The sequence below is a fragment of the Podarcis vaucheri genome (assembly GCF_965113315.1).
Source record: "Podarcis vaucheri genome assembly, chromosome: 4".
NCBI lineage: Eukaryota > Metazoa > Chordata > Lepidosauria > Squamata > Lacertidae > Podarcis > Podarcis vaucheri.
In genome coordinates, this window is record NC_138762.1 from 56,525,654 (window position 1) to 56,552,839 (window position 27,186).

General features: G+C 41.3%; 1 protein-coding gene across 1 annotated transcript in view; it reads left to right on the forward strand.

Moving 5' to 3' along the window:
* DYRK1A (dual specificity tyrosine phosphorylation regulated kinase 1A) overlaps window positions 1-27,186 on the forward strand; it is a 101,049-nt gene that overhangs the window by 13,593 nt on the left and 60,270 nt on the right. Inside the window, exon 2 of the mRNA XM_082221302.1 lies at window positions 21,946-22,027. Coding sequence (XP_082077428.1) covers window positions 22,018-22,027 — 10 coding nt within the window. The 5' untranslated portion in view covers window positions 21,946-22,017. The remainder of the gene's footprint in view (window positions 1-21,945; window positions 22,028-27,186) is intronic.

Here is a 27,186-nt window from a genome sequence, read left to right on the forward strand (position 1 = left end):
GGCACTGCATTTTCATAGAAGCTGGTCTATATCCTTGTGAACAGCTGTAATATTAACTTCTCCTACATTCTGATCTCATGTACAGTGGAACCTTGGTTCTCGAATGGCTTAGTTGACGAACAAATTGGCTCCTGAGCAGCGAAAACCCGGAAGTAAGTGTTCTGGTTTTCGAACATTTTTCGGAAGCTGAACGTCCGATGCAGCTGTCGGTTATTGTTTCCAGGGCGTCTGCAACAATTGGAAGCCACGCATTGGTTTTCGAACGTTTCGGAAGTCGAATGGACTTCCGGAACAGATTACGTTCGAGAACCAAGGTACCACTGTATTAGGATTCCTGTGTGTGCTTACTTTGGAGTAAGTCTCAGTGCATTTGAATCTTCCAAAACCTTTGAGGTTCACTGTTGTGTAAATATACCTGTTTTCAGACATCCACAGCATTAATCTGGGATTATCAATATTTAATAAAATGTATACCTCGTGGTAACTATTTTTATCCATGTAAGATAGGGTAAAATAAGGTTGCTGTGTTAAAAACCTGTGCCCCCATGTATGTTTCTGTTTAATTTCTATGCATGGCTAGACTGCAGGGAAGTACATCGATTCACCAAATGGATTTGGCATGATTCCGGTTTACACAAGGACTTTTATTATAGTTTTGTTTTAAACAGGATTGCAACATCTTACAAGGAAAGCAGGGTAGGGTATTCTGACTATATAACTGAAACAGTTAGCAAACAGCCACAGTTGTTACATACTATAACATAGTTTTATATGCCAAGTAAAGATTAGTTACTTTGTACATTTCAGTTTTACACTAATATAAAGGAAATTGTTTTGATATGAAGGAAATTGAATTTCTGTCATAAACTAGATTGTATTCTATGGTAAAGTGAATTTATTTGGTGTGTCTTCTACATGTCTGCTTTCCCACTATCAAAAACATTGGCTAATTTATCTGTGCCAATTAATGACTGAAATAAGCAGTTATGGTGTGGCACACCTTAATGTTTCTGTTTTCCTTGCTGATATCTGAAACCATGGTTTGATAGCAACCAGCATACCTTTTTAAAACAACTCTTTCTCATAACCTCTGCTAAGGCCTTCAGAGCAACTTACAAAGTAATAATATAAAATCATATCAAAAGCTAAACAGCAAAATCCTAATAATTAAAGCCAGCAGCAAAATTTAAAACAGCTGCAAAATTTTAATGTCAACACCCTTTGCAGTGACAGATGCTTGGCAGGAAAAAAAGTTTTAATCAGACATCCAAATATTTTAATAGAGTTGGCCTAATGGATTTCTGTTGGAAGGGAATTCCATAGCACTGTTAGTGGTGGTACCTAAATCAACACTTCCCTTGGTGTACTTAATACAGTGGAGCAGGGAAGAGGCAGAACATATAGAGCAGGATTGGCGGATATTCCACCCTACAGAGGTTAGCAGAAACTGGAAATCCTTAATCAGGGCAATCTGTCCATGACAAAGGAGTTAGTAAAGGATTCTTCCATTCTTTTTTCAAGAATAGCACCAGAGATTTGATAGGTTTTTCTCTTCTGAATTTACTCTTAAGTTGTACACAGAGTCCTTTCTCTCTCAGCTCTATCTCTCTCAGCTCAGGATGTCTCTTCATTTCTCCATACATGGCCTGATTCCACTCCTGCAACACCACAACTCTGCCACTTGGCTGTTTCATTTTTCTAAACACCTGCGTGAAGAAATTCTCCATTTCACCATGTTGCCTCTAGTTCTACCACTATATCCTCCTGCTCTGGCAATCCTTCATCCATATTGTTTTCTGAAATCCCTGAGTCATCTTTAATTCCAGTTTTGGTTTCATCCTTTTGTCCACTTTCATTCATTTCATCAATCTCAGCTCTAATCACTTTTATTTGCTCATCAAACAATTGCTGAAGGATGCCAACAGTCAATGGAATGTCAAACAATGTATGTTAAATGTTCTTGATCTTAACAATTTAGTTTCCACCTTAAGATCTTCACAGCATTATTTCTTAACAAAACACTTTCCTTTCCCACAGAGGAAATATGAAGTAGCAAAATTACTTTCGATTTTGAGGCAACACTTTTGTTGGAAAAACAGAATTAAAAATAAAGTTTCTTAGTCCTCAGAACTCTCATGATTGTTTAAAACTTTCTTGGTTCAAATAAGTTCCAAGTTCCATTATTTTGGTTCAAATAAGTTGCAAGTTCCATTATTTAGGGAGGGGCAACCCACTGTCCTCACAGACTTTTTTTTACTGCCCCTTTCAGCTTTCGACACAAGAGGAGTAGAGTTATAGCACTGCTATATAGCACTGCAAGAGGAGTAGAGTTATAGCACTTCTATCAATATCATGATATTCAGTTGTTCCTACATTCCAAGTACCATTATACTGCATTTTAAAATTGTTTTATAAAACACTGAAGTAGTTTTCTACAATAACCTCACCACTTAGGTCAAGTCAGTGCTTAGAGAGGAAGGAGCAAATTTTCTTTTTGTATCTGTCCAAACTCATGCATTCACTTTTAAAGATAACATGTCGCAACAGCACAGTATAATATATATTTTGCTCATAAAAAACCAAAAACTAATAATGGTGGAAAACTGCTTCATTGTTATAATTTCTCTTCACATTCCAGTGAAATAATGAAATAACATGTTTTGCATATTGTGCATGCCAAGCAAAAAGCAATCTCTTATTTGCCTAGCTAGTAAGGCTGATCTGTATATTATGCTATCCAGAAGTGTGCTGGCTGGCTAAGAGAATGTATTGCTTAAAAGTACCTCAGTGGTGAATTTTTTAAAAATTAAAATCTGTTTCAAAAAGGCTAGTTCTACTGTCTTTCACTTATTGGCTGACCATGTGTTGAAGCCTGATATGATTTAGGTTTACTTGGAGGGTCCCATTTTCATGGGGGATTACTTCCAAGTAAGTGTGTAGGATTGCAGCCTTTGATGAATTGTCTTCATTTCTGATATTAGATTTTCATGATGTGAATAGTTAAGTTCCTCCTTTTTTGCTGCTGTATTCTTCACTCTAGTCATGATTGAATTCACATGTTTTTCCCTTGAAGTGACATCTGATTCTATTCATGAGGTGTTTTTTTTACTTTGCTTCTGTGTCTTGTAATGATTCCTCTTCTGTACTGTCTTCACTTTCCTTCTGCATGTACTGAGTACGTGTGCAGATTGCAGCACTGGAGAATGAGAAATTACCGTATTTTTCGCTGTATAACACGCACCCGACCATAACACGCACATAGTTTTTAGAGGAGGAAAACAAGAAAAAAAAATATTCTAAACAAAACAGTGGATGTATGATTTTTGTGGTTCATGCTGTGGCCACAGACATGTGATCTGATGGTGAGTTTGGGGTAGCCCAATGCAAAAATCCTGAGGATCCATGTGGATCCATGCTTTGTAACCATGTTTTTGCACCACTGCAGCCCCAGGCAACAGTGGGTGCGTGATTTTTTTGGTGCAAGCTGTAGCCATGGACATGCTATGTGATCTGATGGTGAATTTGGGGTGACCCAGTGCAAAAATCCTGAGGATCCATGTGGATCCGTGCTTTGTAACCAGGCTCTCTGTCCCTCTCTTCTCCCGCTTTGCTGTTTCAAAGTGAGCAAAGCGAGCCACGGAGAAGGGAAGGAAGGGGAACCATGGATCCTCTGCTCACGACTGCAGCAGATCCCCCCGCATCCGTAGGCATTCGCTCCATAACACGCACAGACATTTCCCCTTACTTTATAGGAGGAAAAAAGTGAGTGTTATGGAGCAAAAAATACGGTAGTTGGGGGCATAGAAGTAATTTTGGCTCCTGAAAGGAGTTCTTGGTACCATTTAAATTCTGGTGCCAGTGTAGTGCTTAGAGATACCATTGGAACTCTGTTTGCTGTTTAGTCGTTTAGTCGTGTCCGACTCTTTGTGACCCCATGCAGAGCACGCCAGGCACTCCTGTCTCCTTCATGGATCACTGCCTTGCCATGGCAAAGGGGCTTGAATAACTCAGAGAAGCTATGAGCTATGTTGTGCAGGGCCACCCAAGATGGACAGGTCATAGTGGAGAGTTTTGACCAAACGTGATCCACCTGGAGCAGGAACCTGCAAGCCACTCCAGTATCCCTGCCAAGAAAACTCCATGGACAAAGACAACAGGCATTGGAAGTCTAGCATAAACTAAAAGGGTCAGGTTCAATGGTGATTGCAACACTAAAAAAACTTGTTAAATGTCTTTGCAATATGTGCTAGAGAAAGAGAAAGTGAAAGAATGTGTTTGACCAGAACAGTGGAAGTGATAAGGGTGGATTGGTTTCAGAAAACTGCAAAAATGATTTCAGTTCTGAAGAATGTCTCCTCAGTACCCTTAGCAAAATTTATTGCTGTTAGTTTGACAGTATTAGCCAAGCTTTAGTTTTCTAAGATTAAATAAACACATAAATGGAAACAGAAGTAGACATTTGGACATTTTAAATATAAGGAGCAGTTATTTTTAATTGGTATTCATTAGAAAAAGTAGTCCAGTGAATAAGGAGATGATCTCTATTACACTATCTTTTCAAAATATATATTCTAATTGTATGTTAATGACCATGTGCAGAATATCAAAGTACTTGTGTGGTACTGCTTACCTAATTTAGTGGTTTTCCTTTTCTATTGGTAGATCACAAAAAACCAGCTACTACTACTGCTTATTATTATTGTTCATTAAATTTCTATACCACTCTTCATCTGAAGATCACAGGGTGGTTTACAATATAAAAATAACAACAGTAACAACACTTATAATAATACGAAACAAAAACACCCCACACACGGTTTAAAAGACTATAAGATTGTTTAATTAGCCAGAGGCTTGGTAGAAGAGGAATGTTTTTGTTTGGTGCCTAAAGGTATGTAATGAAGGCGTCAGGTGAGCCTCCTGGGGAGAGCATCACCTAAGCAGGGAGCCACTCACTGTAGAAAAGGCCAATTCTTGTGTTGTTGCCCTCCGGACGTCTTGCAGAGGAGACACATGAAGAAGGGTCTCAGATGATGATTGTAGGGTCCAAGTCGGTTCATACTTAAACATGTGCAAAGCTTCAAAAGTAGTTTGGGATTGACAGAGGTCTTGGTAAAGAAACACGTACTAGATAATCCTTGCTCCTCCTTCTCTGATACCTGCTCTCCCACAAAAACAGTTTGTGAAACCTGCTGATAAGCACTGCAAAATAACTGATACACTGATCACCCCTCTTTATTGTATTCTAATAGTAAAATTGAAATCCGAAGTTAAATTCAGTGGTAATTAAGTTAGTTTTAAAATTAATGGATTAATCTTTAATACTACAGTCGCATACCATATTGAACTTAATGGTATTTACTTCTCAGTAGACATATATAGGATTTCACTTTTGTGCAATGCAAATGGCAGATTCATATGGTCCAGTTTTGATGTCCTAACAACGGGTTCTGTGTTCCAGAAGTATTTGCTTCAGTTACTAGCCAGGCTCTTTCAGTCCTCACTACTTAATCTCCTCTCTACACATGCAAAGTACTCTGGCATGTGCAGATGGCCTTAGAGAAAACCAATCATATTTCTTTCTTGTGTTAGATTATAAACAGCTAAGAAACTGCACGAGTCTTAGCTTTTCCCAAACTGTAGCACAAATTTGAGTCTGTTAGGGGCTTCTGAGTGTCCACACTAGAGGGCAAGGAGCACTCATCCTTGGAGAGTTGGTGGATGCCTAAATAAGTGTGTAAAGTGTCTTTTTCATAGAATTTTGAGTTGGAAGGGATCATGTGGGTCATATAGTCCAACTCCCTGCAATGCAGAAATCTTTTGTCCAATGTGGGCCTTAAAAATAATAAATAATCCCAGCCAGTAACCTCAAAAATTATGTTGACATAATCAATTAAGCAATGGTATTTGTTATATAAGATCCTGGAACTATGGCTTGGAAGTTATTGGTAGTTTTTCAAGTACTAATCTTGGAAACATATTGACATTTTAATTTCGGTTATTAATTAGTTAAGGGGCTCATGAGCACAGTGCAGAGTTGTGGCAGTACATGTGCCCTTACAGGCGCTTAAATCTGCTTCATTAGATCAGTTTTTTTAATTGCCCAGTAGGGCTGATTGTTAGCAAAATGATTCTTATTGTTATATGTAAATAACAACTATTCTTTTAAACCCTTGGTATCCCAAAATTCATTTTGGAGAGGTGTTTTGGCAAGTTATAATACTGGCTATATATCAGAGGTATCAAATGTGGTGCCCTCCAGATGCAACAAATCTACATTGTGCAACAATTGTATCACATACTGGCAAGGGAAGGACCACAGAGATAGGTGATATTTTGTTTCTTATTCCCTCTTTTTTCCAGTTCCGATTTCTCAAGGCCAGGGCACAGAAAACCTCAGTTGTCCAAGTTAGCGTCACTGTTTGAGGGTAATGCAGTTGTAAATGTCCTGATTGACAAAAGGAATAAAAAAGGAATACAGATATGCAACTGCTTCTATTAGCAATGCTAACTGCCATTATTATAATAAAACACTTACATCTTTTAATATTTATAACTATTTTTATTAACTGTTTTTGTGTTAATTTTAATATTTCTTGTAAACCATTTAGATGTTTGCAAGCAGTATAAATTATTTAAATAAATAAATAAATAAATAAATAAATAAATAAATAAATGTTATTTCAAAGGGGATTTGTGTTATTATTTGTAATAAAATAAAATAAGCTTGGGGGGGGAATGTTAACTACCCCCACTTCCAATACTACTACTAATAATTTCCAGGGGTTGTGAACAAAACGACCCAAATTTGCGTTTTGTGTATATGTTTACTTTTAATATTAATTCAGTTATATTGTTTTCCTCCCTTCTTCCTTGTATGCTGTTGAAGTGTATAGATTTGTTAGGCATTTTTGAAAGTTAAAGGTAGGTGGGGTATCATTACTCTCTTAAGTAGCTGACCTAATTTCTTTCATTTCATCCACACCAGTGTGGTATTGTGGTTAAGAGCGGTAGACTTGTAATCTGGTGAACCGGGTTCGCGTCTCCACTCCTCCACCTGCAGCTGCTGGGTGACCTTGGGCTAGTCACACTTCTCTGAAGTCTCTCAGCCCCACTCACCTCACAGAGTGTTTGTTGTGGGGGAGGAAGGGAAAGGAGATTGTTAGCTGCTTTGAGACTCCTTAGGGTAATGATAAAGCAGGGTATCAAATCCAAACTCCTCCTCTTCTTCTTCTTCTTCTTCTTTACCCTGTCCTGCAATTGTATGTAACACAAGCAGCAGAAGAAAAGTTCACATCTTGCAGACAGTAGTACATGTGCTTTTTCAAGTGAAAATGCAAAGTTCTATACCTAGAAAAGTCCTGCAAATTCATATCAAGGCAAATAAAATGTGCAAACTAAGAAAATCTCGTTTATTTTATTACGTTGACTTCCTTTCCATCATGCACTCATTCACATCCTGAGATCCCTACCTACTAGCAATATCAAATAGTACGTAGTCAGAAGAGAAGCTTTTAGTGGAAACTGCTTCCATGTAAATGTGCATAGGATTGTATTCTGAATGTTCTCATGACTAGCTGCCTTGAGGGATCTTATATTCAAAAGGTAGAATATAAATATTCTAAATAAAATTGTTCCTTATTTGGGATGCTTCATAGCCAGTGGTTTTGAAGAACTCTGCTCTAGGATTCCTCTGTATATTTGTCTATATTTCCACATGAAAGCAAGCTTTAAGTCATATATAGTTTAAACTAGATTTATTTCTATATAGAATATTAATTTTGATTTTGGGTGTCTGAAAGCTACAAAACTGGAAGCCTTTTCTTCCTTTTTTGGAATGGCATAATTTCCAGCTGGAGTTCTTTCTGTCTTTAATTCCTGTGCACAACTGGCTTTTGTTACGTTGACCATCGCAACTGACTCTGCTGCTGTATCATTGTGTCCATTTTCTTATTAGTATCAATAGCAGAAATATAAAGCAGGGAAAGGGAGCTCATTAACAGTTAAGAAAAACAGCAGGTCATATAGCATAGGTAAGCAGGAGCTTGGGTGAAAAGGAATGAAGTTGGGTTGCTGTGAAATAATTTTTGAGAGCAACTTATTTTCAGCTTCCTCCAGAATAAGCACTCTTAATTTCCTAGGTAGTGGAGGTACCTTACCTTTTCTGTAAAAGTTCCATTTGTTTTTAGTTCTTCTCATAACTTTTTCCTGGTAGGTGCTCCTTTCACATCATTTCACCATACTTCTCTGACTGGACGAAGGCATTATATTGTGTTCAGCCTTCATATTGGGTTCATTGCCTCTGCTGTTTTACAGGGCATAATTTAATTTGAGCCAAAGGCTTAGATGAGGACAAACAAAATCCACAAGAATCTGTAACATCAGTTTATCTGATACTGCTATTCAAAGGGGTCTCTGATGATGCCCAGTTTTCCCTCCCTCAGGGAATGTATTTTCCTTGGTCAGGCTGTTTTCAAGTTCAAGTTTCTGGTGTCTATTGGCTGCTGTATTTTCCCATTGTATTGAATATTAGGCATTTCAGAGAAAGACCTGCAGCATAAGATTTGGCTAACAATTTCAAATCAATATTTTCTCAACCCGTGTAGCTTCTTGGTAATGTGCAATGCTTCTCTGCCCATTTCCCACTCTTCTCAAACTCCTCCTTCTGGACTTCATCCCATTCTTCTGGACTACTTCCTTTCCCACGTCTTAGACCATATTTCGTACTCCCTTTGGTTACTATTCCCCAAATCAATATCATACCCAGAGAATCTCCAAACCAACAGACTCACTTTCATTGTGGCTACAGAGCCTGAGAGTCAGCAGCAGAAAGCTGAGCTGACTCCTTTTGTAGAATTTGTGGGTGAAATAGGGACTCCACATTCAGTGCCAAGTCGAGCTCAGGAGAAGGAGCAGAAAGAGAGACATCTGGTGGAATGGGAGGATGGGAATAATGGCTGGTGAATCCCTGCTTCATTCAGAGATATTGAAACTAAAGTAAGCTGTTCATAGTGTTTGCTTCCTCTGATTTAACTATCCTTCTATCTGTCCACTCTGGGCTTCTTTCTCTGCTTTCCCTTCCTTCTGCTTCGGTTGACTACTTTATCCACCCTTCACTTCCTTTCTCAGCCCCCCCCCCAATGACTCAGTGCAAATGGGTTTCTCTTTTTTCTGGCACAGTGCAAAGCAGTTTTTGAAAAATGATAGGGGCTCACTATGTAGTTGGCATCAACTTTCTCTCTCTCTCATATATGTTGTGAGCCCAGTTCTAGAAAGGAAGGTATCTGAGAGCTCAACTCCAGAGGACAGTCTCTGGAGAAGCAAAAATGGAAAGACAGTGTGAGAAATGCAACCACAGGCAAGCGGGGAAGGAGACTCGTAATCTAGGAGAGGAAGCTTTTTAACCAGCTTTGGAGAGAAACTGAAGCCCTTCTCCCTCTGAAGAATATGAACCAGGGTGAAAGACAGGGGAATGTGGAAAGGGAGACTCCTGTTTATCATTCTTTCTTTAGCATTGTACTGATTGTGCCATGGTAGTCATTGTAGTGCCAGTGAAGGAAGGATTATGTAGCTCCAATGATGAAAAGGAGAGTGGAGTTAGAACAATCAAAAGGAACCTCTGATGGGCACCAGAACATTGGTGAATCTGATCAAATTGTGGCAGGGGCTGAGGAGGGGGTGGGCTGATGGAGAGGAGAATGTAGTGTGGATTGAGAGGTTCCACAGGCCAGATCTGAATTGATTGCTGACAGTTTCCCATCCCTGATAGGAACATACACTATTAATCTCAACATTTATGGTTTGCATGCTGTATGCTTGTTAACTTTTGACCACTGCCACTTGAAACGCTTCTAGATTAAAAATCACCACTCTTAACTCCAGTATAGCTGTATGGCATGAGTGGCTTCTCCACCACCCTGAATGGATCACTTTAACAGGTGGGTGGGGATATCCACCTGTCAATCACCTGACATCACTGTGGCCCAACTTTAAATGAAAGAATTTGATTTGATTTATTATATTTCTATGCCATTTTCATTCAAATGAATCCCAAAGTGGTTTACAAACAATAAAGAACAATAATATGATGGAACATAACAGAACATACAGCCTAAACAATATAGAATGAGGTTGTGTTTTGGATGTGGTTGTATCTTGTATGGTTTTGGAATTGGAAGGGCAGTCTAAGTGTGCTTCTGAATCTTTGCAGCCTGACTTGAACTCCAGCTGAGTTGCAAAGGAAGATCTGTGCCAAAAGGGGTTTGCAGTCAGTGCTAATCAGCTCTCACTGCAAACCCTGCTGAGATCGGATGCACTCAGATCAGCTGATAGCGCTGACTGCAAACCTCACTTTCGGCAGGGATCAGTTCAACTTTGGAGCTTCCAATTAGAACTCCCAAGCGGAACCAATCCCAGTGTGACTTGCATTTAGCATCAAGTTTCAAAGGTGCCAGATGAAAGCCTCACTTGCAAAGGAACAATCAGGAGCTCATGTCAAGGCTCCCAATTTTTCCTTTTCAGCTATGTTACCTGTTCCACACATCATATGTGATGTAGGCATGGCTTGGGGAAAACTTCCCTGAAGGTCAAATCAACACCCCTGCTGGCTGGAGGTTCTCAATTTCTGTTGTTTTATGTACTCAAGTGAGAAGAATGGAAACATGGGATGAAGGGAAAGATGAAGACCTGCTAGGTAGGAGACAGATTCTGCGGGGGGGGGGTGCACTTCACATCTGTGTGACAGTGTTCGTAGTGCCATGAAGGGACTGTCAGTGCAATGCAGGCAATTCATGTGTTGATTGGTTGTTGCATGTTGCAATCGTTGCATGGAGAAAGCTGCATCATAAAGTCTTGCTGGAAATCTCCAAGCAAGTTGCTGTGATCTCCAAGCAGGCCTGTGAAGACCCCTGTCTAACAATCTGTGGAGTTGACACACTTGTAGATATGGAGCTAGATGGACCAATGATTATCTTACCTGGCATAAAGAAGCTTGCTGTGCTCTATCATTTTGCTTCTACTAACTTGGGCAAGACACTGTTGTGGACAGCTCCCTAGAAACTTTATTGCAGACTCTGTACAAAGTAAGGAAGACATTTCACATGATTAGGAAGTGGGCAAAGGAAATATAATGCAGCTATAAAAATCAATCATGCTTCTTCATAAAGTACATTTTAAAGTATGGAGAAGGACAATAATAAAATAATTGGGAGATTGGAAAATATTATTTGGAAGAGAACAATAGAACATTAAAATCCCTAAAATCTAAAATGACTGCTAAGCAGTTTTTATTTTGGAGCTGTGTAAATATATTGCTTAACAATTGGTGAATTATATATTTTCTTATTTAAAATTAGAACTAGAAAAAATTATTCTTCTAACTCAGTTGTAAGGTAGTAAGAGGAAGGTGCAAAATGCTCATTTGCTGGAAACGATGACTGAATCATTGTGGGTTGCTAGCTGTAGTCTTTTAATACAAGTGCCTCACCCTCTATGCAGTACAGTACAGTAACTGTTTTAACTAACTTCTCTAATGTAGGGGTGCTTTCAATGTAAGAAAGTGATCTAAATCAGTGTGCGCGTGCACACCAGTGGTTTTCAACCAGTGGGCCATGGCACCCTGGGGTGCATTGAATAATGGTCAGGCATGCTGTGGGCAACACTGGCCTCCATACCTCTTTCCTTTCCTCCCTCTTCTGATGCCCTCTCTGCTTCCCAAAGACTTGCACAGCTGTTTGTTGCAGTAGCCCTGGCTACAAGCTCCCCAGGCAAATGCTGCCTCAGGGGCTGGCCAAGGGATGCTGGTTGCCAGGAGCTGAAGCGGCCTTAGAGTAAGCAAGCAAGTGGGCAAGGGAGCCCAGCCAGCCAGTCCACCAGCGCTAGCTGTTGGGACTGGATGGACAAGTGGGAGGCCGGGCAGGCAGGCAAGTGGCGCTCTGGCCTTTCTTGTGCTTGCTGTGTGCAAGGCCTGCTTGGGAGCTGAGTGCCTGGTGCCAAAGGGGAGCCTTTCTGTTATGCAGGCCTGGCAGCGCCTGCTGCTGCCTCCCAAGTTAAGGTTCTGACCTCACGTTCACCTTTGGCCAGTCTCCGTTGGGCCACTAAGGTTAGGGGCATCCTCTTCCCAAGCCCCTGTGGGGCAGTGTGACAAAGCACCTCTCTTTGGGGCAGCTCAGAGACGAGAGGCAGCAGCAGCTGCCCAGGGGACTCCCAAGGTGAGAGGCGAGGCGAGGAGGCTGGGGGAACACTCTGCAAGGGAGGGTGTTCAAAAAAGAGTGAGAGGCAGCCAGCTCTGCAGGCAAGGGGTGACATAACTGAGCTCCTGTGCTCCACAGGGGTGCCACAGAAAGAATGCAATTGATCAAGGGAGTTGTGGACTCAGAAAGGTTGAAAACTTCTGGTGTACACCACTTGAAAATTGCTGGAGACCTTGGGAGCTATATAAACTTTTTCATATGATCAGTGGAAATAGATTTTTTTGTAATGGATCCAGCAACTCCGTTTGTATTAATCTAAAAGAATTTCCCCCAAATATTTTATATTGCATATACATGGCAGTACAAAAATAGCAACTATATACCTTGTAGTTAGCAATATTTGTTGGAAATGTTGAGGAAATGATCTCAATTTCACTCACCCATGATGGACTTGTAAACAAATAACAAACCCCAAAACAGTTTCCGGGAAAAGGTTATAACTCAGCTAAACAAAACTACTAGGTGTCGTAATGGAAACATTTGGAGTTAATAGTAGCCTTTTAACAGCAGCAAAATTAGTTAGAGCTTCTAAATAGAGACTATATCACACTTCAGCTTTAAAGGAATGATATATAACCTCAGTGATTAAGTTAATACTTAATCATTTCCAAGAAGTTAGACAAAATAAATGAACTATTTTTTATATTAAATAGCAATACAATCTGGATCTTAAAGTGAGTATAGAGCATTTTTCTTACCCTAGCAACTAGATCATATTAGTATCATATTAATTAGTCATTCTCTCTCTCCCTGTCTGTCTTTCCCTCCCTCCCTCCCTCCCTCCCTCTCACACACGGTTAAATGGGTAGTACTGGGTAGTACTCATTGATGATATCATTTTATTAAGCAAAATTCTTATCTGTTATATTATGTATTTATCATAATTCATACATGTTTTGTACATTGTGTGTATTAAAATTTACTTTTTTTCCATTTAGCACTTGCATTATCAAAGCCAACACCACATTATGAAAATTGCGGGCCCTAGTCAGGCTGCTGAGAAGGGTACCTTTACTTTGTAAACCTTTAGGGGAAAATTAAGCAGACTGCTCTAACTCCATTCTATGAAAATTGTGAGCCCGACACCAAGGCCTTCTTAGCTTGCTTGATAAACCAAGATAAATGTGGCCTCTGTTTCTGTTGTCAGAAAAAAATGAACCAAATCCACAGCCAAGTACAGATATTGACTGTTTTGCAATCTTTCTGCAGACCACCCAAATAGTTCTTTTTGTGGACAGTTTGAGAAGTTTAATTTAGACACATAGACGATAGCTGCAGAAATCATTTAGTTCAGTGACCAGGACAGATCTTTGGCTGTGGTTGTCCCTAAGTGGCAGCTTGTCACTTCCAGATTCTGGCAGTTTAACAGTATCAATGATAAAAAAGTAAATGTACTGAATTTATTTATTGTATTTATATATCATCTGAGGGCGTACAACGTTCGTAACCTGCAGTGCCGCGTCTGTGCACGCACATGACGCAATTTGGCGCTTCTGTGCATGCACAAGCGGCGAAACCCGGAAGTAACCCTTTCCGGTACTTCTGGGTTTCCCGCAGTCTGCAACCTGAAAATGCGTAACCCGAAGCGTCTGTAACCCGAGGTACCACTGTTCAAGTCTCTTTGGAGTTTATAAACAAAAAACAAAAAACCTAATGTTGAATAATCTTGATTATAAAGTTAATCTTCAAGAATTTTGTAACTTTTCAATATCCATGATTATGTTAAATCAAAGAAGTATGTTTGTCCATAAGGATAGGCAGCGTTAAGACCACTATGCCAAAGTGGCCTCTGAGGTTCCTAAGTGAGTAACATGATGCCCGTCGACAACACAAAGCTCTCAGACATCTCACTTGGTCCTTGTCACGCTTCCTTCTCCGTTTTTTAGAAATTGAGGTATTTTTTGCTTCCTGCCTTTTGCTTTTATGTGATGAGTGCGACACGTGCTTGTAGGAGAGATGTTGCCTGCTTACTTCGGGGTGGGGTGTAGATGTTTTGCAACAGTTTTTCTTCTGTGAAATGGGTATTTTGTTGTGTCCACAGCAGCTTTTTAGATTTTCAGACGTGCCCCAGGCCCAAAAAGTTTGGAGACCCCTGAATTAAAGGGACTGAGGAGGGCAGCGGTTAAGTGCCAATGTATCTTCACAACAGGCCTCAGAAGAAATTACTATGCCAGACAGTCCTATGTGAGAAGAGCCCCAGGAGCCGGTCCTGCCTCCATTTTGATTATCAGTATTTTGCTTCCAGATCTTTTACAGAGATTATTTCTAGTCCAGCTGAAGTTAGCATTTGAGGAGTGCATCCTTTAAACACCAGCCATTTTCTCAGAGGATGGTGGAGTTAGGGGCAACAAGCCTTACAGCAGTGTTTCCCAACCGGTGTTCCGCGGCACACTAGTGTGCCGTGAGACGTTGGCTGGTGTGCCGTGGGAGGGAGGCGGGCGAGTCGGGCGGTGAGAGGCAGCGGCGGCGAGGATCCACGTCGAGCCGGGGGCGGCTCCGCGGTGGTGGTGCCGAGCGGCGGGGCAGCGCGTGCAAAAGGGAGGAGCGCGAGACAGCGGAGGAGGAGGAGGCCGGCATGTCCGGGCAGCAGCAGCAACAACAGCAGCAGCAACTCCCGGCGACGGCTCCTCAAGCCCCGCCGCCGCCCCCTCCTCCGCCCGCTATCGCCGCCACCACCACAACAGCCGCCACCGCCTCAGTTGCCGCCGTCTCTCAGTCCCTCGCTCTGCTGCCTCCTCCCACCCCCAAAGCTTGGAGGTTCCCCGGCAAGGGGGAGGGAAAAAACTTTCACTTTCGTGCGTCCCTCCCGGCGTGACGCTGCGCGCTGACGTCACGGGGCTGTAATGGTGGTGTGCCGCGAGATTTTTTTCAGTAAACAGGTGTGCCGTTGCCCAAAAAAGTTTGGGAAACACTGCCTTACAGGGTGCCTAAACTCAGTTGATTCCAGATCTCTGCTTGAGTAATACAGTGGTACCTCAGGTTACAGACACCTCAGGTTACAGATGCTTCAGCTTACAGCTAACTCAACAATAGTACCTCGGGTTAAGAACTTTGCTTCAGGATGAGAACAGAAATTGCGTGGCGGCAGCGGGAGGCCCCATTAGCTAAAGTGGTAGCTCAGGTTAAGAACAGTTTCAGGTTAAGAGTGGACCTCCAGAACCAATTAAGTTCTTAACCCGAGGTACCACTGTACTTCCAGTTGGTTGCTTTGGGATGCTGTGCATCCAGCTTGAGTTTTGCCCAGTCTCACTTGGAGTTATCTGTGACTCTGCTTTCCTGTCTGAACTCTTGCCCTTCTTTGCAAATACAGGCTTGTAGATTCTGCCTGTAGCTGGATAGTCTCCACCTTGAATCACTCCCAGCTTCACTCAGAGCTGTCCGTGGTACTGTTTCCTTGCTGAACTTTTGTTCTCCGCTGATTCTCCCCATGGACTCCATCTGAATATTATTCTTTCTAGCTAACTGTGGTTTGAACAAATCACTTTCCTGTTTTGAAAGCAGTGGGAAACTGGGTTATTCCAAACTGCAAAAGGAAGTGTTACAAATACCCTCTCCTCCTGTATGAAGGAGGTTAGAATGTGAGCCAAGGCTCATTTCGGCATATGCTCAGAACAGGAAACAATGGTTTTTGAACTAGGCCTCTGTGTTACTTGATCAGGGATATTTTTGGTTGTTCTCATCAGTAAACACAACCTGAATAATGACAAAATTAAGTTGCTGTGAGCAGATGGATCCCACTTTCAGTTAGTTGCTTTCCTTCTAAATGAGCAGGTTTGAGATTTGTGGGCTACCCTAGATCCTCAGTTATTTCTGCCCCATGGAGTGTCTTTCACCAGCTATCGCTGGTTCACTTACTGCATCTGCTCCTGGCCAGGGTAGTCTAATCACACTTATCTGTGCCCTAGTAACTTTCCTCTTGTGTCAAATAGCAATCTCAGGATAGGGAATTTTGGGACAATGGTGTGGGTAGAAAGAATTACTCTTCCTACTGCCACAATCCTGGTGAGGAGTGCAATGGATGCTACATATGATTTTAAATATGATGCCAGACTGCACCTTTGACTTTACTAGTTGTTTGGTCCTTCAGTATTTAATAAGTTTGATAAACTTAGCAGTGACAAAAAAATCTGAAGTGCCATGAACTCAAGCACAGAAACATTAGGTTTTGTATATGGATTTTTCACTTTCACAGCATTTACTTTTGCATGGTTTGTGCCCTTTGGATTTGCACATGGATGTTCTTTGACCCATGAATCACACTTGATGCATCAGGCATACCTGAGGAGTAAATCAGATTTAGATTTCAGTCTAGTCCAGCTTTCTCCCACCTCACAATGACCCCTCTGATAGTGAAGAGGGCCTCATATCACACTTGCTCCTAAAAGCATTGTTGGGCAGGACTGGGGTGGAGGCTTAGAGGCAAATTACCCCCTGTTCAAATATACAGTGAGGAGAGACGGCCTTTGCTACCAAAAGGATCTGGGTGGTGAGCACAGGTGTGTTATGCTTTGATTGGAGAAGCCCTGTAGCATATATCCTCAGACACAAAACCCTCTGATTTTTACAGTAGTGAAGGTGATCTCAGCTGTCCTTTGGTGCTGAAGCAGAGAAGTTTGGGTTTAGAAGTAGTCCACTTTTCCTTCCTGTCAACCCTTTTTCATGAAATTGGTAGATGGGATAATACAAAATATCCTGATGACTCTTTGTGGTGACATAATAGAAATCAAATTTTCTCAACCCTCACAAGTCCCCCACCCCTTCTGGGTTAGTGCATGTATGCTGTCCTCTTGCCAGATATATTTCCCAGTGGCATGAGGGAAGTGCATGTGTACAGATCATGACCACAATAGTGGAGCATTGGTATTTCTTATCTACTGATCTTTACTTGGGGCATTTTGTGGTCTTGTTGCTTATCACCGTTTTCCTGTTTAAGTTGAGAGCAGCGCAAAGAGACTTTCAGGTTGCATGGAACTTGGCTGCTTAAATTAAGGAGCCTCAGAGTGGAAACAACACACTTTTACAGTTGTGAACAGTATTCTCACAGCACTTGAGGGCTGAAACAGCAGTGTATACAAGCTCAATAGCGCTGAAAATCTAAAAATAGCATTGGTGCTATTACGCTTGCATGTGCTTGCATTGTACAATTTAAAATGTGACAGAAGAACAACATCCATTGTGTTTCAGTAATTGCTACTTCCTCTGTGTAAGTGTGCAAATAGCCTTACTTGGATTAGACTTTTTGCAAGAAACCTTAATCCCATGCATAGTTAAATTGTGTTTAATATTGAAGAAAGTCTATGTTGTAGTAGCCTTGGTGTTTGGTTTCAACCATTATTTTAAATTTTTATTTCCTCATTTTTGTTACTATTATTGAGTACTTTCTCCCACTTTAGTTCCTGTGAATGTGTGATCTTTCTGTCATGGGAATTTAATTCTGCATTCATGATACCCTTCTGACTTGTGATAAGCTGTGGCTGGTTGAAGTATTTTCACTTGCCTTAAAGGAAACATCCTTCATTACAGTGCTGGTGTTGCTTTTCAATCACTTTTTAATCAAGGATTTAATGTATAGTAAAAGCAGAAAACTGTTTAATATCTTATTTTGTACAAACATTTAAATAACAATCTATCTGATCACCTGTGGTAAGAATGCTTTCCATGTATCCAGGAAGTGAAACTTTGTACAAGTTGTTCAGTTCTCCATTTTGAGTAAAAAAATTGATAGGAATGAGTGGGAAGATGGGCAAGTATTTTTTCTGGGCAATATCGTATTTGTGAGTTTGTTTTTATAATTGTTTTCAACAGTGTGAAACAGTTGTGAGGAACCTTTGGTGCTACAGATAATGCTGAATTACAGCTCCCATAATCTTTTGCCATTGGCCATATTTATTGGGGCTGATGGCAGCTGTAGTTCAGCAACATCTGGAGTCCCAAAGGCTCCCCATTCCTGGTGTAAAAGGTTTAGTGTTATGGACTGTATCTTTGAAATGGATCTGTTTAAAAATTCACTAGGTTTCTCAACTTTTTCTAAATTTCTTTGTCTTGGCTTGTAGGTAAAGCTTTTTAGAAGTTGTAGTACTATTTCACTGATGCTATTATCTTATTATTATCTATAGCTCTTAGAAAAGTTTATCATAATATAAAGGCTGTTTTCTGGCAAAACATACACTACTGAAAATGCCAGTAAAATAAATCTTGCAATTATAAACACCTTGGCTTTTAATGTCAAAAGAATTAAGCATGCTGTTGTTTGTAGCATGCTGCATGGACTTCTTACTAAAAGTAAGTTTGTTAGGAAGGACTGGGACCAGACTGCCCTGAATCCAAAGAAGTATAAAACTAGTTTTTGTTGAACAGCAGCCCCCACTTTCCCTTCCTGTATTCCACACTGTGAATGTATTTCAAAATTGAAGGGTTTTTAACACACACACACACACACACACACACACACACACACACTGTTCACTACATGCCATAGGGTTTGCCATCCAAAGGTTAAAAAAGAAATCCACTGGATATGTTCAGCTCTTCAGCTTCTTCTACCACCAATCTACTGTTGTTATAATATAGTGATAAGATGCTACATATCCTTTGTTGCTCAGTACCATCATGTTTGTAGGTTTGTAATTTATTTTAAATATTTTATCCAACAGAAAAGGTGTCTTCTGTAGACTGTGTGAAATGACTTAAAGCATTTTGGTCAGTAGCCAGTTAACTTGTCTAATCAGTGGAAAGGTTTACACTTGCACAATGGATCTTCCTTCTCTTATCCCCCTGTGTGCCTCCTAAATCTGTCCTGGGTTTCCCCCTCCCCAGACCTCTGCAACAGATGTGGGGAGGACACAAGACATGTATGGAGAGAGGAGAGGGGGAAGTTCTGTTGCACAAGTGTAGATTCTTGCACTGATGGAACAAGTTAGGTGGATATCCATCCCTTTCTGTGCAAAATAGGTCTAATGAGTAATTAACTATGAGATAAGCTTAATTTGGTTTGTTTATCTAGCATCCACATTTTTCTCAATTAATTTTCCTATTCATAGTGATAACTAATATTTTGGAGTTTACCGGGAATGCTTTGTAGTGTGTTTAAGCAACTCATACTACTCCACATACCATTGTGGAGCTTATGGGAGCTGAACAAAATCTGGAGGGCCACAGGTCCCCAAGCCTCATTCTAGTAAAAGTGACAGTTCTAGACAATAAATTATAACTTAAGAGGAAAATCAGATTCAAACCCTAGAGTTTAGTAGAGTATATTAGCATGCATGTGTGATAAAATGTTGTTGGCATCTGTCTGTCTTGGGAGACAATGGAGGAATGCACCTTGGGGGGTGAAGTCAAACTGTTGGAAGGTTATGGTGCGTGCTGTGAGTGTAGAGACCGATACAGGAGAGTGATAAAATGCAATTTTCTTAGAAATGCCATAAATAAGAAGGAAGCTTCACTTGCTTAACTAAGCAGTTACCTAAGTTCTTGCTAAATACCTAAGTACTATGATAGTAGTCTATAAGAGTTGTAGCAGATCAATGAGGATTTCATTTTAATAGGCACTATATATACTTGAATTTATTTATTTTTAAAGTCCCTGTGACTGAGATCTCAGTGTATGACAAACACTTTCAGGAGAAAGTGAGTATAATATAATAGATATATGTTAGTCCATTTCTAATGAAGAATTCGATTCATTGTGTTGTGCCTTTATATTTTTGCCCCATTCTTCTAGTCTGTAAGCTAGTGACTTTATTAACTGAAGTGTGATCAAGGTGAGCTTGAATTCATAAGATGATAGAGTTCAGTCAGGATCTTTCTCATGACTAGGGCTGGGTGATATATTGATGTATCATCCAAAACCTGTTTGAAATCCATATGGTGATATCAGTATCATAATTTTTGATGTGGCAAGATATTGCGAATCATGGTGTGTGTGTGTGTGTGCATGCGCTATGCAAAAATCACAATGTGGGAAGCCAGCCAGTGCCTCTACATAACTCCATCCTTATTTCAGACACCGTGATATATTGGTATATAATGATATTTAGCTGGTGATATGTCATGATGTTGAAAACCAGATATTGCCCAGCCCAACTCATGACAAAGGAATGTGCTTGGTCTACAGTCTGGTAAGCAGACATAGGAAGTAGACAGAGAAGCAGAGTGTGGAAAAATAAGTTACATTGTACAGAGCAACATAAATGACCCATCTGAAACTATGGATTAAGGTACGTAAGTTGATTCAGGAAATTATATAGATATTGATAATAGAAAGAATCCTGCATAGGGCGACTATAACATTGTTACCACTTGGAGATGGCTGAAGTATTTCAATATGACAGCAGCTCCATGTGAAAACCATAATTTCTGAAAGCCACTCTCACTATGTGTATTGCGCTTATTGTGGAGAAGAATGCATGTTGCTGGCATTGAAACTCTCTATATGATTTAGACAGTTTTCTTGATGTGTGGATTTCAAATGCTCTGACCAGGATTTGGAACCATTGCACACAGAATTGTTTCCAGCTATATCAATGTGCTGGTCATTGGCCACACTGTACTAAGTCAGCTGACTGTAATAGAGAATGACCATTCTGGAAGGATGGTTAGCACAGACACAGTCTGGATGAACATTTCTAAAGTAGGGTCCATGTTTCAGTTGTAGAGCACATGCTTTGCCTGCCAAAGACACCAGCTTCAATCCCTGGCATCTCATATTAAATAGGATCAGAGAGCAGGTGATGTGTAGTTTCCTAGGGCTACTCCAGTCTTGTCAGGGAGGCTTAAAACCTGCCCCTGTCTTTTGAATTTTCTTTGTCATTGCCTAAGAATGTGAGGAGGAATTTGTCATCCTGTTTTGCCTCCTACCCACTGTATACCTGCCATGTATAACCCCTATATAGGGATGTAAGGGTGTGATTCCAGGCATTGTCAAAGACTTTTGTTAAAGATCCTGGACAACTATTACCAGTCAGAGTAGCCTTCACTAGTGCTAGGCCAAAACTTGTTCCCCAATTTCACATGGCCATTCACTCCTGGAGAATTTGGGAGCTATTTTTTGCACCTTTCATAGGTGCAATGCAAATTTCTCATAACATTTTTAGAGATGCATACATAACTTATTTTATTGTACAATGTGGCCTAGGAAGCCTTTTTTTAAATGTTGTGTAAGTAAAACCACTTTGCTCATTCTGGCCTTTCAACTTGGCAACACTTCTTAGGGTGACAACATGACGTTGTGTAGTCATGTGGGTGTCCCATGAAGTGCTGCTAAGCTCTTAAGGTTCTCTTAAAGCTTTTTAAAATCATCATGCACACTCTCAGCCATGCAGGGCTTCCAGTGTGGCAGCACTTCCTGAATTTCCCACCTGACTATGCAATGTAGCTGGCATAAGAGCTTCATTCTGCTTTTACTTTACACAATGCTTGAAGAAAAAACAGTAAAATGAGGTAAGCACAGCCCCCTCCTTTGAAAACAGGAATAAATTTCTCTGAACTTTGCTCCCACTCTACCCTTTTTGAAAGCATGTTTTGTGTCCTCCCCTTCTCAAATTGTTAAAAGAAAGGCAATTGAAGGTTTTGAACAGCTCTAATCATTACTGGTCTAGATACTCTGACCTGGGATAAGGCAGGTTCCTGTGTTCTTACCCTATTAGATTGTGTCTGAATCCACATAGGTAACTAATGTTTTTTGTGTTCACAGTGTTTGCTGCTGGCCTCTCCCCACGTCCCCACCCCCCACCCCACAGGATGGTATGATATTTGAAAGAAGACGATGCATACAGGTAACTCTTTAAGTTTCAAAGTACCTATAAGTTTCCTGATTTATATTAATCACTGTATACTTTGATTTTATTAAGTCAGGCGTGTAAATAGGCACTATCTTGGTAACCTGTGGCAAGTAAGTCACCAAACAAGAAAGCTTGTCGGTTAACATCAGCTGGTTGTACACGAAGCATAATGAGGTGGTAGAATATTTTTATGTATTTAGTTAGCTTTATATTCCACCCACCATGGAAGCCATTGCAGGAAACATGCTTCAGTAAACTAGCACATGAGGTTGAAAAGTTCTAGCTCAACCATTTGCTGTTCTGTTCCATTTACATAAAACATTTTTAATTAGGGGATTGATTGATTGATTGATTGTCTGGACTGAAGTGGTATGTTCTGTTATATTGTATCTTTGTGCTACCATTTCATTCTGCTGCATGTTGTGGGCAGGGAAATCAGAAACTCTTGCTTGAGAGGCATAACTTAGATAAAAATGTATTAAAATAGCAAGTTTGGCATCTTGTAAAAGAATGGAAAAATGGTTTCAAGTTATTCAGAGTTTAATCAGCTTGTGAACCACAATAGTTTTATCCCCAGTAACATGGCTTATAGAATAATGTTGGCAAAGATTATTACTTTTCAGATAGTTTTGTATTGCATTCTTATACTGAAAGTAAAGGGCATTCCCATCAACTGCAACCAGCATGGCCATTGGTCAAGGATGATGGCAGCTGTAGATCAACTGCATGTGGAAGGCAAAAGGTTACCTACCTCTACTGTTTATGTATAAACTATATATTGTACAAAAAATGGTTTCAACCATCACAATCCCCCCCGAAGAGTTCTGAATATTATAAAGCTTTTTTTTCCTTTGGCTAAAGTTCTATTTTATAAAACAATTCATAATGAGAAGACAAATGAAGTTTGTTTTTGGTGAATAGTGCAGAACTGGAAAAGTTTACGGTTCATTGATTATCTTGTGTTTTTGTATATGTAGTTTACAGTGGAGTCTTCTGTCTTTGCTGTCCTGAGATTTACCTTTAAACATCACCTGGAATATTGGATATATATTTTTTAAATTAGCAAGATGCTTTTTCTCACATCTTTTCCACTTACCTCTTCTCCACCTTTTTCTTTTGCTTAAAAGTGTGTTTAAAAAGTGTTCACACTTCTTGAAGCATCAGATGGACAAAAGTGAACTTGAACACACAAGGCAGTGATGGCCAGCAACTTGAATGGTTTTAAAAAAGGATTACAGCTAACAGTGGCCACCAACCCTGATGGATACCTTTTTTCCTTCAGTGTTGGGAGAATTTAGCACAGCAGCTTGCCCCACCCCCTTCCCGCATGACACAGCTACTTTGCTATACAGTGGTGCCCCGCAAGACGAAATTAATTCGTTCCGCAAGTTTTGTCGTCTAGCGAATTTTTCGTCTTGCGAATCACGAAATCCCATAGGAATGCATTGAAAATCAATTAATGCGTTCCTATGGTCAAAAAAAGTCCAAACAAAGCCAAATTTGGTACAACAACAGTTTATTAACTGCTCTTTAAAGTCACACATACTGTAAAGAGCAGTTCAAAAATTGAAGGGAAAATAAATTAACTTTATAAACATGACAGAAAAACATTTAAAAATCAACAAAGTGTACAGTACATTTTCTAAGACTCTGGGGGACCACTCGAAGAAGGCTCCTCTTCCACTCTTTGCTTCTTGGTCAAGAACCTGTCCATAGTCTGCTGCTTCATCCGCCTTTTCAGCAGCTCCCTGAAAGGCGACATGACCCTCGTATCATAAAAGTTCCCAACGTCATGTGCCACGTGCTTCTCAGGGTGGTGTTGCTCTGCAAAAGTCTGCACCTCCTTCCACTTCAGGCAAATGTCCCTCAGTTTTTCGAAGGACAGCCATTCCTCAGTTGCTTCCTCCTCTTCCAGTGAGGCCTGCTCCTGCGCAGCCTCTGCCTGCAGTTCGACCAGCTCCACGGTGGTCAGCTCGTCATCGTGCTCCTCCACCAGCTCGCTGATGTCCTCCTCTGTGACCTCCAGGCCCATGGTCCTCCCCAAGGCAACAATGTCCTGCACCACTGTTGACTCTGGTGCATCAGAGTCACTTGGTGCCACACAGTCCGGCCACAGGCTGCGCCAAGCGCAATTCAAATTTCTCTGGCTGATCCCTTTCCAGGCCGTGGTGACCATCTTCAAGCAGGTGACGATGTCGAAGTGGTCCTTCCAGAATTCCCGCAGGGTGATGGTGGTGCAGTCAGTCACCTCGAAGCATCGCCTGAAAAGCTCCTTGGTGTAGAGTTTTTTGAAATTGGCGATGACCTGCTGATCCATCGGCTGGAGCAGTGGCGTGGTGTTAGGCGGCAGGAACATGATGTTGATGAAGCTGAACTCCTCCAACAAGTCCACCTCAAGGCCTTTAGGATGGGCAGGAGCATTGTCCATCAGAAGCAAAGCCTTCAGCGGCAGGTCGTTGTCCAGCAGGTACTGCTTGACAGCAGGGCCAAAAGCAAGATTGACCCAGTCCACAAACAGCACACGTGTGACCCAAGCCTTGCTGTTGGATCGCCACATGACACTCAGCTGCTCCTTGTCGATCTTGTGTCTCTTGAAGGCCCGTGGGTTCTCCGAGTGGTACACCAGCAGGGGCTTGATCTTCAGGTCGCCGCTTGCGTTGGCACAGAGGAGCAGGGTCAGACGGTCCTTCATGGGCTTGTGGCCAGGCAACTTGGACTCCTCCTGAGTGATGAAAGTCCTTTTGGGCATCCTCTTCCAAAACAGCCCGGTCTTGTCGCAGTTGAAGACCTGCTGTGGAACGTAGCCCTCCGTCTTCACAACCTCCAGGAACTCCGCTGCAAAGTCTTCAGCCGCAGGAACATCAGAACTGGCAGCCTCTCCATGCCTGACCACGCTGTGGATGCCAGATCTTGTCTTGAACCGTTCAAACCAACCTCTGCTAGCCTTGAAGACTTCTGGCTCGGCTGAGGTTCCTGGCTGTTCCCGGATGAGGTCAGCGTGCAAGGCCTTGGCCTTGGCCTTCTCACAAATGACGGCCTCAGACACTGTGTCCCCTGCACGCTGCTTCTCTTCTATCCAGATGAGCAGCAACTTCTCGACCTCCTCCAGAACAGCTGGGCGGTTCTTCACGATCCTGGTGACTCCCTTGGCTGCATCAGTCGCCAGGATCTTCTCCCTCATCTTCAGGATGGTCCCGATGGTTGATGGATTCCTCCCGTACTCCCTGGCGATGTCCGTCACACGCATTCCGCCGTCGTGCTTCCGGATGATCTCCTTCTTCATTTCCAGCGTCACCTTCTTCTTCTTCTCGCCGGCCACCGCAGCAGCAGTCTTCTTGGGTCCCATGGCAGCACAGCTCTTACCTTCGTAAACTCAGAAAAAGAAAAAAAAATCAGTGATGTGCTTCAAATTCAAAAAATTCAAAAGCACCCAGCCACCCACCACACAGAAATTAAAACCCAGAACCAAGGCCTTGAATCCCAAGCACCCCAACCCAAAATCCAAAATCCAACCCCCCCAAAAAAAAGTTTTAAAAGTTTAACTTACCAAATGGATGCAAGAGAAGTTCTGGAAAAGCTTCAACAATCAATCACCGAAGTTTTCAGAAACCTCAAATGGCTGCAAAATAAGTTTTGGAAAAGCTTCAAAAATCACCAATGTCTTCAAAAACCTCAACTGCTCCCACAGACACCCACCCACCCACAACACAGAAATTGCAAACCCCTCCCCAACTGCTCCTCCAGCCCCTCCCCAACTGCTGCAAACCCCTCCCCAACTGTTCCCCCACCCAGACAAAAAATAATTTCAAAAAATAACAACATGGCCCAATGGTCCCAGATTCCTGCAGAAACCTCCCCAACTGTTCCCCCAGCCAGCCAGCACTCAGAAATTCAAACTCAGAAAAAAAAATTTGAAAAAACCAACCTGGCCCAATGGTCACAGAAAATCATAAAAATTCCCAAAAAAGGCCCACAAGCTCCCAGATTATCGCAAACCCCCCCCACAACACCAAGTCCTTGAATCCCAAACACCCCAACCCAAATTCCAACCCCCCAAAAAAAAGTTTTAAAAGTTTAACTTACCAAATGGATGCAAGAGAAGTTCTGGAAAAGTTTTGGAAAAGCTTCAAAAGTGAGCAAAGTCTGAGAAAAGGCTACCAAACCACATGCTAACAGTTGCTCCTCGAAGTCAAGTCGCAACTGCAGCTGTTCAAGCTAAGCACCCTTGGCTTTAATGGTTTTTAGACAAAGGAAACAAAGTCGCGAGACGTTTTCGTCTTGCGAAGCAAGCCCATAGGGAGATTCGTCTTGCGAGGCAAATCGAAAACGGAAAAACCTTTCGTCTAGCGAGTTTTTTGTCTTGCGAGGCATTCGTCTTGCGAGGTACCACTGTAGAAGGACTTAGGTTTACAATCAGATAAAGTTTTTTGAAAGATGGGTATCATTTTTCATGTGCTGAATCCTAAAGTTCCAGAATAACATGTCACATTGTATCTTTTTAGCTGTTTCACAGAATGATTGTAAATATATTCTCTTTATAATGCTTTTTCTTTTGTGTTTATCTAAAATAGAGTGGTATGTGCATATGTATGCACAGACACACATTTTTTGGGGGGCGGCGGCACAAAGCCTATCATAGTGGAGCAATCAACATTTTTTTTTAAAAAAAGTATTAACTTTAATTTTTTAAAATGACAAATTCATTGAGCTCTTGGCCACAAAAAAGCTCTTGGGGGCCAGATGTGTCCTATCAGCCACCTGTTAGGCACACCTGGTCTAACCTCTTGTTGAAACTATAGCTGATTCTTGGGGAGATCCTTCTTGCCTTTGGAGCTGTTGGCTAGAACTACTAGTCATAACAGAGGCTTGCTTGCTGGCTATTTTTCAAGGTGGAAGGAAAGACCTCACTAAAAAGGAAGACCAGCAATGAAGAATTCGAGTACCTTGCAAACAGGGTGAATGAATTTTAAAGTAATTTTAATTTTAAAAGGCTATCATTAAGAGAGAGAGAAATCATGCTTCCCATTTTGAAATTGGTTTTCAAGTAAATGGAATAAAGGCTCTAACTAGATTGATAATTGAAAATATTTTATCACTCAGTCCATCTCCCTTTTCCACAAGATTTCAGAATTGTATCTGAGTGAGGGCAATCA